This window comes from Musca domestica, unplaced genomic scaffold, assembly GCF_030504385.1.
Source record: "Musca domestica strain aabys unplaced genomic scaffold, Musca_domestica.polishedcontigs.V.1.1 4, whole genome shotgun sequence".
Classification (NCBI taxonomy): domain Eukaryota; kingdom Metazoa; phylum Arthropoda; class Insecta; order Diptera; family Muscidae; genus Musca; species Musca domestica.
Window position 1 is genome coordinate 28,462,389 of NW_026712328.1, and position 15,562 is coordinate 28,477,950.

At 34.7% G+C, this 15,562-nt stretch overlaps 2 protein-coding genes across 2 annotated transcripts in view; one reads left to right on the forward strand and one right to left on the reverse strand.

The window, feature by feature from the left end:
- The first annotated feature begins 57 nt into the window (after positions 1-57).
- Positions 58-3,009, forward strand: LOC101900678 (WD repeat-containing protein 91). The gene is made up of 3 exons (XM_005185641.4): positions 58-439; positions 503-643; positions 2,244-3,009. Exons 1-3 carry the CDS (start codon positions 196-198, stop codon positions 2,825-2,827), a joined length of 969 nt encoding a protein of 322 aa, XP_005185698.1. The 5' UTR covers positions 58-195; the 3' UTR covers positions 2,828-3,009.
- A 3,367-nt stretch (positions 3,010-6,376) lies between these two features.
- The window catches only part of LOC101901532 (serine-rich adhesin for platelets), a 238,540-nt gene continuing 229,354 nt past the window's right edge, over positions 6,377-15,562 (reverse strand). The window contains exon 6 of the mRNA XM_059126713.1: positions 6,377-7,734. Coding sequence (XP_058982696.1) covers positions 6,449-7,734 — 1,286 coding nt within the window. The 3' untranslated portion in view covers positions 6,377-6,448. The remainder of the gene's footprint in view (positions 7,735-15,562) is intronic.

Sequence of the window (15,562 nt, forward strand, 5' to 3'; positions counted from 1 at the left end):
GAATGAATGGAAGAGAACTAGTTTACGTAGTTCCTTGTGACAATGCATTACACTCATTCGTAAACAATAGAGGTATTCGGGGATTTTGCTTTCTCTATATTTTTATCAGGCATTCTTTTTTGTCTTTCTCATTTGATACGTTGGGGACGTCTAAACAAAAAATAAATAAATTTACCATACAATACATATAATACAATGGCTCAAGTACAATTCCTGGACAAGCTGCTCCATGAGTATTTGGTTTTTCGAGGATTTTCTAATACCATTAAAGCTCTGGATAATGAGTTACGTACTGAAAAAGACCAATCATTTCGTGCAGAAAAAGTTATGGAACAATTTAATCATTGCATTAATCATAACGACTTACAAGGATTATTATCGTTATGGAAGCATTTAGATGCAAATCTTTTTAGCAAATTGGAACACAGCTATTCCATGGGTAAGTTTTAGAAATTTGTATAGATATCTGAAAATGCTGTGACTTTCCTCTATATTTCTATAGCTGTAAAGAAATTGGAGAATAGCTTGTTAAAACTATATTTGGTCACTGCCTACAACCACAACAAGACTGAAAAGATAACAGAGTTTTTTAACAAGCTAGCTGCGGAACTTCAACAACAAAGTGAATGGAAAGATTGGTTTTGTAAGTAAAAAAGGGGGAAGATAGTGTAAAATATATTATATTTTCTACAAAAAAATTAGCAACAGCTTTTAAAAAATCTTTAAAACATTTGGAACATCTCTAGTTTAGTAAAAACTCTTCGATTTTTTCGAAAAATTTTCCAGAGGTAGGTATTTTTACCCTGATCCCGGGAAACTATTTTTTTTTCTTGAGGACGGATCCGGGACCCCAGATTTTGACCCGAAAGTCCGCGATTAAGACCCCGCCTGGACCCGGATCCACTTACCCGATATAGACAATATGGGTATCGATTGAAAGTTTATGGAAGTTTATACTGTACAAGTGGTCACATGAAGGGGCCTGGACCCGGATCCACTTACCCGATATAGACAATATAGGTATCGATTGAAAGTTTATGGAAGTTTATACTGTACAAGTGGTCATATGAAGGGGTATGTTGTCATGGTTCGGAAGTTATAGTCAAATTATCGATTTTTTGGACCCGGATTTTTTATGAAACCTCCAAAAAGTCAAAAAAGGGCCCATTATGGGGGTCAACAAAATTGTTTACAAATTATAGCTGACACTTTTACTTTTCCAAAATGCTACAATTTGCGCTAATACCTTTTTCGGGTCCAGAGATATGGGTCTTTCCATCTGCATAACTTGATTCTAACCAGTTCATTAAAATGATTTTTTTAATGAAAAGAGGGTTTATTTCGCGTAGCTGTCGTCGGAATAACAAAAGTTTTCTAAATTTGGCACTTTTTGTAAATAGCCGGCCCTCGCCGGGGCTTGAGGTTTTCTCCTCTGGGTATGTCCCACACCGGCTAACGCAAACCAAAGTTTTCTAAATTGGATACCTTTTGTAAGTAGCCGGCCTTCTGCCGGGGCTTGAGATTTTCTCCTATGGGTATGTCCCACACCGGCTAACGCGAACCAAAGATTTCTGAATTTGATGCTCACGCGAAATATACCTTTTTTTTATTGAAAACATAGTTTTAATGAACTGGTTAGAATCGGGTTATGCGGATGGAAAGACCCATACCTCTGGACTCAGTAAAGGTATTAGCACAAATTGTAGCATTTTGGAAAGGTAAGAGTGTCAGCTATAATTTGGCATCAATTTTGTTGTCCCCCATAATGGACCCTTTTTTGACTTTTTGGGGGTTTTATAAAAATCCGGGTCCAAAAAATCGATAATTTGACTATAACTTCCGAACCGTAACATCTTTCGGGTCAAAAATCTGGGATCGCGGATCCGTCCACCAAGAAAAAAATAGTTTCCCGGGATCAGGGTAAAATACGTACCACTGGAAAAAATTTGGAAAAAATTGAAGAGTTTTTACCAAAATAGAGTTAAGCCAAATATTTTTATAGAGTTTTAAGAAATAAGGGTTTTTAAAAACTAGTCTTCATTTATAACAGTTATTTTTAACGATTAAGAATTTAGGTAAAAGGGTATAAGTAGATATTATTACAAAAAGATAGCAGGACCTTTTAAGTTATTGTCTTCTTTTTTTACATAAATTAAAACGTTGAGAATTAACCGTTTTAATACAAAAAAAAGCATTGAACATAATTTATTAATACTGATATTATTTCTCATTTGCTATTTAAGATTTCCCATTTTGTCGTAATCCCGAAGAATCGCAACCTTTTTCATTGTACTTTAAAAAGGAATGGCAAGATACCTTTCAACTTTCACTGCGAAACTTTTTAGCAACCATATATCAATGTCTGCCACAACCAACGTTTGTTCGTGTAGAACAAGAGGCTGCCCTCATAAGACGTCTTCAAGAGGAGAATGCTCTTTTAAAGTCGCGACTACAACATCAGCAGCAACAATTAACTGCTTCACAAAGTTCTCAAAATCTTGCAACAGCAACAAGCTCATCTTCGGCCGGTGGAAATGTAGGAGCCGATGCACGTCGTCGTGCGTCTTGCCGTCCACAACAAAGTCTTAGTGATATTTTACCATTCGATATAAGCCCCCCGGGACATATTGTCGATGATTTTTGTATAATTGCCACTGAAGTCAATAGTGTATCTCAGGCGAGTGATGCCCAAGCTCGTGGTTTAAAAATGCTTATACGTAACATTGGTTCCGGAGGTTCTCCGGTAATGGGTCGCAAAGATAATGCCGGCCACGGAGAGAAATCTGCAAAACGTCGTTCGGGCAGTGTTGGTCGCAATTGGATATAAATCTATATGTATATAAGTAAAATATTATTGTAAATATAGTTTTATTATTTATATATATTTCATTCCAAAAATATGTAGTTGCAATATGTATGTATTCATTTTATATAAATATAGAGCTTGATCTCCAATATATTCCATAGTTAACGTTTCATATAAGAAATAAACATACTTACTATCATTATTATCATAAGAAAAATGTTATAATCTTTTTTAGCAGAAAAAAGACACCGAATTACATTGGGTTTTCATCAATGTATACAAGAGTCGAGAGGTGATCGACAGACTACAAGATCTTCATGTAAGAATGTTAGGAAATGGGAATTATTGCAGAGAGGCTAAACTGATAAGAAGTTATTAAATTAGACGGGTGTTTTAAAAACTCATTCTTTGGTAATTTTAGGGGAGGTCTGCTGATTTTGGGAATACCTCCTGTGGAATGAACTGCTTAGTGTATGAACTAAATATTTAGAACAAATTTGGCCCGGGAATGCAAAACTATGAAAGTTTTCAAAGTAACAACACATTAATGTGCATAGCAACATACAGGGTGATATGAAAAACCTACAACCATCTTCAGACTGCTGTTATTTCTAAGCCACTCGTCCGACAGCTTTTAAAATTATTCCAGTGACAGCATAATATATTTACATGTGAACAAAAGAATTTTGGTGAAAATTTTTCAGAAAAAAAGTTATTCGTGATGGAATTTACAGGGTTGCCCATATTCGACGGACCCATCTGGCAACGCCATAACTTTTGACAGAGATGTCACATCGCTTAATAACAAACCGCGTTTGAAGCGTCAGTCCAAGCAGATTCTTACCATGAGCCAATACACGCCACGCGAGCGCTCTGAAATAGTTGAAATTTACATTCAACAGAAAAAATCAATTGTGAAAACTCAACGTGCTTTTAAAACATTAAAAAATGTGAGAAGTGCGCCTTCTAAGAACACCATTAAGCGTTTATACGAAAAATTTTCGACTGGTAAGGCTCTTTCTAATCCGAAGAGGCCATATAAAAGTCGACCAAGGCGATCGGCCGAGAATATCGCTGCCGTACGAGCGATATGTTCTTGGGGACCTCTCAACAGGTCCCCAAGAACATCCCAAAAACGCCGTTCTCAGCAGTTGGGCATGGCTCGGTCCACTTTACAACGGATTATTCGCATTGATTTGCATTTGTTCCCGTACAAAATTCAATTGACGCAAAGAATGTTGCCTGCGGACAAGATTCGTCGATTGGAATGGGCCCAAAGAGTCATCGAAATGGCCGAAGATGACGAGCAATTTTGGAACAAAATTATCATGTCCGATGAAGCCTATTTCACATTGAACGGGACCGTAAATAAGCAAAATTGCCGTTTTTACGCCACTGAAAATCCTCAGAAGATTCAAGAAGTGCCTCTTCATGACGAAAAAGTCACAGTTTGGTGCGGCGTTAGTACGAAAACGGTCATTGGGCCGTTTTCGTACTATTCTAGTTTGGCGTTTGACTTTTTTGTAGTTTTTTTATCTCACCCTGTAGAATCAAAATCTTATAAAAGCGGATGGTTCAGATGTATGATCAAAAGAAGAACATTGCAATAGTTTTATGTAAAATAGGTTTCTATCTGTTAAGCCTATTGTTAAGCCTATCAAATATCTCAAATTGAATGATCAAATATCTCAACCCAAAACGTAAACCCAAGTAGAAAACCCAAAAAATGTTTGAAAATGTATGTAGCTTAAAAATACCAAAATTTTGTCTTTTTATGGGGCAATGCCAAAACATGAACCTATCTGAAAATTCGCTGAACCTACTACAAACCTCTGTAAGTCAAATAATTAGCCATTCTCATCCATAACTCGGCGATTGCAGTAGCTCGCTGATGTCAAACATCAGCTATGCCTCCACTAATTAACCTACCTTTTATTTATTCCACAAAAAATGAAAACAATTGCCATTTATTCTTTTATTTGTAACTTGTTTTAATTCGTTTATTTGCTTCTCGATTTGTTTGTTTGCTTGCTTGTTTTTAAGTTAATTATTATCAACTAAATTGCTTAATAAAACATTGATTTTTGCTTATGGAAATTTAACTGAAGGAAACTAAATCTTACACAAATACAGGCTGGTTTGTTTGCTTGCGTTGTAGCTTTAAAATAAATAAGATTATTAATAATTATTTGTTTATAATGTAAAATTAGAATTATTGCAAATTAGAGAAAGAGAAATATTAACTGAATAATAATTATAAATGAACTCTTAAATATAGTATGTATATATATTTTTTGTTTTATACGTAATAGCCAATGAAAAATAATTTAATTTATTCTTTTTAAAATTTATTTTAAATAATAATATTATGATAATACACAAGTATAAAATACCTACGATTTGTACAAAGGCATATATGTAAATGAAAGGCTTAGTTAAATTGTTTATAATATTGAAGACTTATTGCTAACAATATTTCAATAAATAGCTGCTTTCTTTCTATTTGAAAATTAATTCACAATTATAAATAAATCAAAAGTAGTGGTAGGTTTTAATACAAAACTATTTTCAAATAGGAAATTTACATAATTGTTATGAAAAAAAAAACAATAATGATAAGTAAAAGTGCAAGAACGCCAATGAAATCGATATCTGATATGAGCATGATCGATGATGGCAATACCATAAATAGGTAATCTGTCAAAATTAAAACAATTGTTATAAAAAATAATTATTTTTAAAAAATTATGTCGAACCGAGTTAGAAGTGGACGGGAGGGAATTTTTGAAGATTTTTTTTGCCACTCTCTGCAAAGGTACTCAAATTTTCTGAGACAAATCGACATCATTGGGTTGGCAGTTTAGAAAAAAAGGAGCATGCTAACATTTTTTTTTGAAAAGAACACGAAGGTGCCTTGCTAAACATTGCTAAGTTACTTTTTTTTTTGTTTGATTTGTTGTATAATTTAAATTTTTATTTCTTTTTTTTATATTGTATATATAACTTAGGAAAAAGCTCACTATCTAGTATATGAATAACTAAATTCCATATGATTTGATTGTTTTGCTTGATAATATGGTATGATATATTAAATTTTTTTCCAATATAATTAAATGCATAGGTTCTGGTATTCTTTCTATAATTGGCAGATGTATCTTTGTAATATTAAGGCAAAAGGAATAAAGTTCGTCTAGAATATACAGAATTTATAAAGAAGGTTAAAGATTGATGCCAATGAATAAAAATATGCAATACAATCCGAAATTTATTTAAAACGCTCAAAAATGTTTCCTTGTGTGACATTTACAATCAGCGTTTCCTTTCCAAGCATAAAGTATGGAGCATTGACATTTTGGGGATAATAAAAAAGAGAATGTGAAAATTGAACATTTTTTGTGAAAATTGAACATTTTTTGCTGTTGTTGAACATTTTCTAGTGTAGAACAAATATTTTACAAAGACCTTATGCGCTAGACCAAATTTGTCTAGGTTTTTTGTGGCAGTAAGAAAAAGGAAATTCGAACTCAATCCATTTTGCCCTCCTACATAATATTATTAATTGCTTTTAAAGTTTGTTTTTGCTTTTTTTCATATTATAGCTCTCATTTTCATTTCACTTTGTCTCCAAAACAGAAAATCCTCTTATAAAGCAGTCTCTAATGCTGGCATATTGGCTAAGGAAGCAGCTGTTGTTGACATTGCATTGGCAGTGTTGGTACTGGGCAACCGTACATTTTCCATCGATGGATTTGAAACATTTACATTGGCCATCATTGATGTTAGCGTAGATATGTTACCGCCACCGGCAGCCACATTACTGCTATCCGTCAATGGTTTCATAATGGGTTCCACCTTACTAACAATCGGTTGCTTTGCTGCATCAGATTTTGGGCGACCAAAACTTGATCTCAATTCACTGCGCATAAAATTATTCTCTTCGGCTTGTAAGAAAATATTACGTTTTATATTGAAACTTTCATCATCGATAATATTTTCTTCCTCGGAGTTCTTCGAATTATTTAGTGAACTATTTGCCGAATGATTATGGTGATCTTCTTCACTGTTGGCTTCAGGTATGGTCGTGGACATAATATCGGTGCGTTGTAGGGAATTGGAACGTGTAGTTTTCAATTTGGGGGCAAATGATTTGGAAGGTGAACCAAATTGACCCTGACGCAACATACGGCGATTGGCAAATGTTTTGGGAGAACCGCTTAAGTCTAAAAGTTTCATAGAAGAGTTCAGTTGAGAAAGAGTTGGGCCACCAGTAATACTAATGGGATTTGAGGCGGTAGTGGAGGATGACTTGAGGGGAGAAGACAATTGAGAATTTTGTTGATTGGTAAGGTTGTTTTTCTTCAGTAGTTCCACGGCGGACATTTTCTTGGGTAGAGTACTGCTTTTGGCCGATTTGGCCAAGAGTAGACGCTTAAAATCCATAAGACTGGTTTTACTTTGGCCAATGCGATCGGCACAGGTATTCAAACGTTCTGGCGAATTATCGTCCCAATTCCGGAGGCGTTGTTTGGCTGGTATATTATCAGCGGGCAGAGAGGAATCCGAATTACGTATGGGTGTTGAAGTGAGGAAATTGTTGTTGCGTTGACGCCCAGCACTTGGTGAGGCTGGAAGAGTTGCTGGATTTGTGGCCTCTGCAACTGCTGCTTGCTGGCGCAGCTGCTGCTGCTGTTGGGCCAGGGCCAATCTTTCGGAACGCTTTAGAGGCGTGGCATATAAATCATCACGACTCAGAGCATTGGCTGGAGCCTGCGGTTTTACCGGCCGGCGATTTTGCAAAGTCCAATAAAGCGGTGAATTGCGTTGGAATGTCGAGCCCGCTGCTGGATTTTGGCTTTGATTTAAAGTCTCATAATAGGGCTGTATCATGGCATCCACTTCATCGGGACGTTTATATAAATGTTGATAACCTAAGACAAAGAGAAAAATGACAAAAATTATTATTAATGAAATATGTAAAAGGCTACTGTTTTTAGTTTGAATAGGTACAAAAGCTGAGATTTATAAACCCTTGAAACCGCACACAAATATATAAATTCAACAAATATTGGGTTAAGAAAATTAGTAGTTTATTTAATATTAAGTTTGCCAAAACTAATCAAAGTGCCAGGTAGGGTAAATAAGAAACAATATTCAATAATATCAATATTAAACAAATTACTACAACAAACATTAGTACAGTACATATAATAACAATTTGATATGAGTTTGTTTTGCAAATCAGCTACCTATACAGATAATTTACATACATATTTTTCTATATTACATAAATTACAATTACAAAAGAGGGAAAAGAAAACCGAGGAGTTTTTTTTTCAACATCCTGCTACGAGTTTCAACATTTCCCCATTAATAATAGACCCCATAGATAAAGAAATTACCTACCAACTGTCTCATATGGGATGCATAGACATGGAAGTTATTACATACATACAGACACAAATGATTTGTAGTACACCACCTACACATATATAGTTCCGACTATATACACAAAGAGAACATCACACAATATAAATGTACTATTGAGGTCATTTGACGATGATACATACCTGTTGACATCCTTGTTACAAATTCATTTAACTTTTATCATCATTTATTCGGTGTACCTACAGGCTCTATTTTGCAATACGTTGTGTGGTGGCAGATTGTGATTCCACACAATGACATACCGAAGTACCCGATGATTTTGCAAGTACAAATTTTGTGCCCTATATTTTACATACATGTGCACGGGATATGGGGGGATGTGGGGAGGGATTTGCGCAACAAAACCCACAGTTGTAGGATGTTTATTGTCTAACTTATTCATAAAGAGATGTCACATATGAGAATTGTTATAATTTTAGCTATTATTTCGTGTACGTACGCTAGGCTGAATTGGTTTTCTATTTTCAAAGAAGAGTTTGAGTTTATTGCTGATCTATTTGAAAATAAGGGCCTAACTCTAGTTTGGTAAAAACCCTTCGATTTTTTCAAAATTTTCCCAGAGGTATGTATTTTTACCTTGATTCCGGGAAACAATTTTTTTCTTGGGGGATGGACCCGGTATCCCAGATTTTTGACCCAAAAGTCTTGGTTCAAGACCCCGTCTAGACCCGGATCCAGTTAACCGATATAGACAATATACAACAATATCGTTGGAAATCTTATGAAAATACCTATCACATGATTTTTTGAAACTGGATTTTTTATAAAACCTCGATACAAATATTGTCTATATCGGGTCCATTCCGGGTCTTGAAGCCGGACTTTCGGGTCAAAAATCTGGTGTTCCGGTTCCGTCCCCCAAGAAAAAAATAGTTTACCGGAATCAGGATAAAAATAACTACCTCTGGATTTTTTTTGGGAAAAATCGAAGAGTTTTTACTAAGCTAGAGTTGTTCCAAACTAAAACCCCCTTGACGTACACAATTTTTATCCGATTGACTATTCACAATAATATATGTTTTTTACAGCTTCATTTCTTGTGATTGGTCAATTATTAGGGTTAGCTTTGTAAGTTTAATTACGTTTACATACAGGGTAAGATGAAAAAAACCTGTAACAACATCAGACTGCTGTCATTTCTAATCCACTCGTCCGACAGCTGTTTAAATTATTCCAGTGACAGCACATTATATTGTTTACAAGCGTACAAAAGCATTTTGGTGAGAATTTTTTCAGAAAAAAAGTTATTCGTGATGGAATTCAAGCGTGACAGTGTGATTTCTTTATATTTGGCTGGAAAACCACAAGTGGTTATCGTTAGAGCACTCCAGAAAAAATGTGAATAAATCTTTTGTGTCTCATACCATCGCTCGTTACCGTGATACTGGTAGCGTAGCCACACGTCAAGGAAGTGGGTGGAAGAAAACAGCAACATCAGCAGAAATGGGTCGAAAAGTAAAGAAGCAACTTGATCGAAACCCAAGTCGCGGGGGCCGAAAAATGGATCGTGAGCTGAACATATCGCAATATTCCATTCGGCAAATATTGAAATATGAGCTCGGGGTAAAGCCATTGAAATTCCAAAAAGTGCAAGAACTTATACCGCAACAGAAAGAAAATAGACTCAAAAGAGCTAAAGAGTAGCTTCACTTGGCTTTAAGTGGTGAACTGCTGATTTTGGTTTTCTCCGATGAGAAAACATTCGTTGTCCAGCAGTTTGTAAATAAACAAAATGATCGTGTTTACTTGCCAAAGAGGTCAGCTGAAAATGTTTACCTTCGGTTGTCCCCCGAGATCTCAAGCGCCGGCCGATGGTCGCTGTCCGCTCGTATTAATCGACCGTGGCATAAGAATAAATGCCGAATATTAACGCGAAAATATTCTGGAGGGTGTATTAAAGCTTTGGACATTCCAACAGGAATCAGCACCATCGAACTCAGCACGCGCCACCCAAGAATAGTTACAAAATGAGGTTCCTCGCTTAATTTCCAGCGCATAATGGCCACCAAAATTTCCGGATACTAATCAGTTGGACTATTGTGTCTGGAATATTTTGCAAAGCAAGGTTGGCACTAAAAAATACCAAAGTGTCGATCACCTCAAGCAAGCGCTTCGCCGGGAATGGGCCAAACTACCGCACAGCAACATTCGGGCAGCGTTTGATGGTTTCATTGGCCGTTTGAAGGCTATAATTCGTGGCAAAGTTGATCAATTCGAACAAATTCTAAATTCGAACAATCATATTCTAAAATTGTATGCTATTTCCGACATTTTCTGCTTTCATTCAATAATATTTAAAAAAAAAAAAATAAATTATGGCATTTGACTTTGTTGCAGTTGTTTTTATCTCACCCGGTAAATAAGCTGTCGCATCATTAGAGATGACAGATTCATATTTTCGATAAACAATAGACGCCGTTACGAATTATCAAATTAAGGGTGGGAATACATAAATCGCATATTTGGCTGGCTTCTTCGTAGGGGGAACAAAGGAGTTTTGGCTTGACTTAGGGTGGAAATACATAACGCGCTTATCTGGCTGGCTTAAGTCATCGGCTGGCTTCTTCGGAAATGAACGAAGGAGCCTAGGGCCAAAATCGAACTATGTCAGCCGATGACTTAAGCCAGCCAAATATGCTCTTTATGTATTTCCAGCCTTAGTTCGGGTTTGGTCCTAGGCTCCTTTGTTCATTTACGGAGAAGCCGGCCGATGACTTAAGCCAGACAAATAAGCGCTTTATGTGTTTCCACCTTAACGTCGATGTCGACGTAATAAGTGATGCCATCCCGAAACGGCGGTGTCGGCGCCGCCAAATAGAATAAGGGTGATTGTGTGCTATAAATGAATTTAAATATCCATTCAATTTGTTGCTGAAATTACGTTAACATTGAGCTAGCGATTTTTTTTAAATTTAAATTAGGGTAACACATAGAAAAATTACGCTAGGTTTAAAAATCATATATCCGATTATTTTTTTCCAGTAAAAAAATGTGTAGCAAAACTCAAAGTTTTTGTTAACGAAATGACTTGTAGAACTGTGCTAAATACATTTAGAAGTCGTTCAAATGTCCTCTCATGTTGTATTTAATTGTTTAACCTCAAGTTCCCCTTTAAAAAGCCACAATAATTGCAGAAGGTTACCATTATAATTGTACCGCGCATAAACTTTTATATTGATACATCCTAATGTATGATTTTTTTTTTTTTTGGTTGAAAAAGAAATTAAAATACCCAATTCCATGTTTCAAATATGGTAAAATAATACAGGTAGAGGTGTCAACGCTTGGGAACATTGATATGTCAAAATTTTTAAAAGGTTTTGACAAAAATAAGTAAATTTTTATAAGTTTTCTTACAAGATACAAATCGGGGATTGTTATGATACGTATTTTGAAAATTTTTTACAAATTTCAATAATTTCTCATTCAATATTTTCAATTCCAAAATTGGTTTGACAGTTCATTGTCCCAGCAGCTGTGTCGATGCTACTATCAGTATTGGTCTACCATGATTTTAAAACAACGCATTTGTATATACATATGTACAGTAATACTATTAAGGTGTGCCGTGTTCTAATGATAACATGATGTGCATCACCCATTTACACTGACGTGATTTTCACTCAACCCAAAATATCCAACAAATACATGTATGAATGCCCAGTGGAGGAATGAATGCATAATGGTGTTGATATGATTAAAAATGCCCATTAATTTTAGTTTTTATTTAACAAATATCCATGTTTTTTGTTTTCTTTTAATGATGCAAAAGTTTCTTAATAAAACTCCACGACTTGTTTAATGATTAATAATAATGCAATAATTAATAACACGTAAGGATAAGTGTATACATAATTTGTGGCCTATGCAAATAAATTATAACAAATGACAAAATGGAATGTTATTGGACTTGAGACTGACAGATGAAAGGGTGGTGTGGTGTTGTGTTGCTGGAATGTTTATTTTTTATAAATACAACAAAGATGTAAACATTACATTTAAACAAGATGTCTTAAAACTATAGAGAATTGATTAAGATGTCATTTTCATGACAGCAGTAATAATAATTAAAAAATGCAAGATTTTATAAATAAACATATATTAAAACAAAAATGATTTGCCGGGTTAACAGGAACACACATAGTAAATAAACATTAAGATAAATGGCGATAGTGTGAACATAACAATAGTTTCATAACACAAAGAAAAATCAGGGGACGGATGTTATTTATTGTGCAGGGGAAAGAGTAACTGAGAGGGAAAGTCTGAGGAAAACAAAGTAGCAGGCACTCTTAAGCAACAAGCAACCATATAAAATTTCATAATTAGTTTTACAAAACAAAAGCATACAATTAGGCGCCCAAACAGCACCATAACCACAACTGAGAATGGTTACCAAAAAAAAACATTAGCTACTTCTACTACTACGTTCACACCATGAAATGAAGTAATAATAGGAGAAGCCTTTTGCACTTAAAATTTTTTTAAATTAATAAACACAAAATTACATTTATTTGTTAAATGAAATAACTCAAAAATATTGGTTAATATGTCTTGTTGTTAAAGTGCTTGCTTCTTTTTCTTAGATTTGCAAGAAGAAAATTAAAAAAAAAACTTAAAAATAAAAGCATTTAACTTATCAAATAAGAAATAAAAATTAAAAATAATTGGGTTTTGTGCAAAAAACTTTACAATCTTTTTTGTAATTTCCTATTCATCATTCATTTTATGTGTGTGTGTGTTTATTTTTGTTATAAAAATAATAAAAGGTAGTGTGGTTAATGATTTTTTGTTTTCATTTTTTTTTAACGTATACGTGTTATATTAATTTAAACTTAACATTAAATAGTAACACAAAAAATTATTTTTTGTTTGTTAATAACAAAATATAATGCAAAAAAAAAATATGTGATTAGTTACATAACAAAATTATTATGTACTTAAAATATAATTAAATCAGAAACACATAATATTTATATAATTGAGTGGCAAGATGGTAAACTTTCATTAGAAAAGAAGTCTTCTTCACAGGGTGGGAACATTTAAATGTTTTTAATTTTTGTTTTTCTTATATTTTTCAAAAAGGAAACATTTTCCTATTTAAATGGCAAAAACAATACTTTTTACTCAACGCGTAAACAAAGAAGAAAGATGTCAAGAATGTATTAAGACATGTGTCATTTTTGTGTGCTAGAAAAACAAGTTCCATTGTCATAGCATGGACTTTCTTTATTCCTTGTAAACGACAATTGCAGACTAATGTTGTGCTAATTTCTTGGTTTCTTTGTAGTCAAAGCTATTTAAAAGAAAAACACAAAGAATTGTGATGTGATATACAATAGTTTTCAGGGAATATAAACAAAAAAAAAATCCATTGCTAAAGTAATAATTTATATTAGACTTTTTAAGATGGTCTGCGGAACTGTAACGAAAGGCAGCATAATTGTGAGTATTCTGCTCAAAAAGTTGACACATAGGCCAAAAAAATCATGTTATGTTACATTTTTAATTTTAGTTGAGAATGCATACAGGGTGAGATGAAAAAACTGCAACCAACTTCAGACTGCTGTCATTTCTACGCCACTCGTCCGACAGCTGTTAAAACAATTTCAGTGACAGCTCATTATATTATTTACAAACGTAAAAAAGAAATTTTGGTGAGAATTTTCCAGAAACGAAGTTATTCGTATTGGAATTCAAGCGTGATAGTGTGATTTCTTTATATTTGGTTGGAAAACCACAAGTGGCTATCGTTAGAGCACTCCAGCATTTAAATGTGAATTAATCTTTTGTGTCTTGTACAATCGCTCGTTACCGTGATAGCCCGACGCCAAGGAAGTGGACGGAAGAAAGCAGCAACATCAGCAGAAATGGTTCGAAAAGTAAAGAAGCGACTTGATCGAAGCCCGAGTCGCAGTGGCCGAAACATGGCTCGTGAGCTGAACATATCGCAATATTCCATTCGGCAAATATTGAAAAATGAGCTCGGGGTAAAGCCATTGAAATTCCAAAAAGTGCAAGAACTTACACCGCAACTGAAAGAAAATAGACTCAAAAGAGCTAAAGAGTTCCTTCGTTTGCCCGAAAGTGGTAAACTGCCGAATTTTGGTTTCTTCGATGAGAAAACATTTGTTGTCCAGCAGTTTGTAAACAAACAAAATGATCGTGTTTACTTGCCAAAGAGGTCAGCTGAAAATGTGCACCTTCGGTTGGCCACTAGAACTCAAGCACCAGCCGCCATAACTGCCGATGGTCGCTTTCCGCTCGTATTATTCGACTGAGGCATCGCAATTAATGCCGAATATTATCGCGAAAATATTCTGGAAATATAGGGTGTATTAAAGCCTTGGGCACGCAAACATTTTGGCCGCAAAAATTGGAGATTCCAACAGGACTAAGCACCATCACACTCAGCACGCGCCACCTAAGAATGGTTACAAAATGGGGTTCCTCGCTTCATTTCCAGCGCACAATGGCCATCAAAATCTCCGGATACCAATCAATAGGACTATTGTGTCCGGAGTATTTTGGAAAGCAATGTTGGCACTAAAAAATACCAAAGAGTCGATCAACTCAAGCAAGCTTTCGCCGGCAATGTGCCAAAATACCGCAGAGCAAAATTCGGACAGTGTGTGACGGTTTCATCTAAACTTATTCTATTGATGATATTTCCGACATTTTTTGCTTTCATTCAATAAAATTTAAAAAAAAAATGTAAAAATTATGGCATTTGATTTTGTTGCAGTTTTTTTTATCTCACTCTGTATTCTCACTATAATTCCATTTCAATTGAAGACAAGTTTTGAATGCTGTGGGAGATGAAAATGGCTTAAAGTACGTTTACATACAAATCTTTATGCTGGTTAACACTTATAAATGACTAATCACAATAAATTTTACTATGTTGGACACATGGTACAATATGGAGGTAGGACAGCTTCGTAAAAGTACAGAAATACAGCCCTGAGGCGATGTCCGCTTCCTGTCAAATTTGCATGCAACAAGTTGTTATCATATATTCAATAATTTTCCTGATTTTTAAAATCAGTTAAACAGCGGGAAAATTAATGATATGCCTATATGGATTATCATTCAAAAATATGATCTAAACTGGTAAATAGCTTTAAAGCGCGTCTCGCAATGTACGCGTTTTCTAAACATTGATTTTGAAAAAATTCTATTTTTATTTTTTAAAACCATAAATACATACACAAAATTGTCAGAAGTCGGCACACCTAGAAAAAATCGTAATAAGCTGGTAGCTCCACCGTACCTTTTTATTGTACCATGGTAGAAAATCTGTTAAATTTA

Bases quoted from the DNA above. Each gene is read 5' to 3' on its own strand.
- LOC101900678 (XM_005185641.4), top strand. From the start codon at position 196: ATGGCTCAAGTACAATTCCTGGACAAGCTGCTCCATGAGTATTTGGTT. The intron at 440-502 runs GTAAGTTTTAGA...ATATTTCTATAG, and splicing joins GGAACACAGCTATTCCATGG to CTGTAAAGAAATTGGAGAAT. The intron at 644-2,243 runs GTAAGTAAAAAA...TTGCTATTTAAG, and splicing joins TGAATGGAAAGATTGGTTTT to ATTTCCCATTTTGTCGTAAT.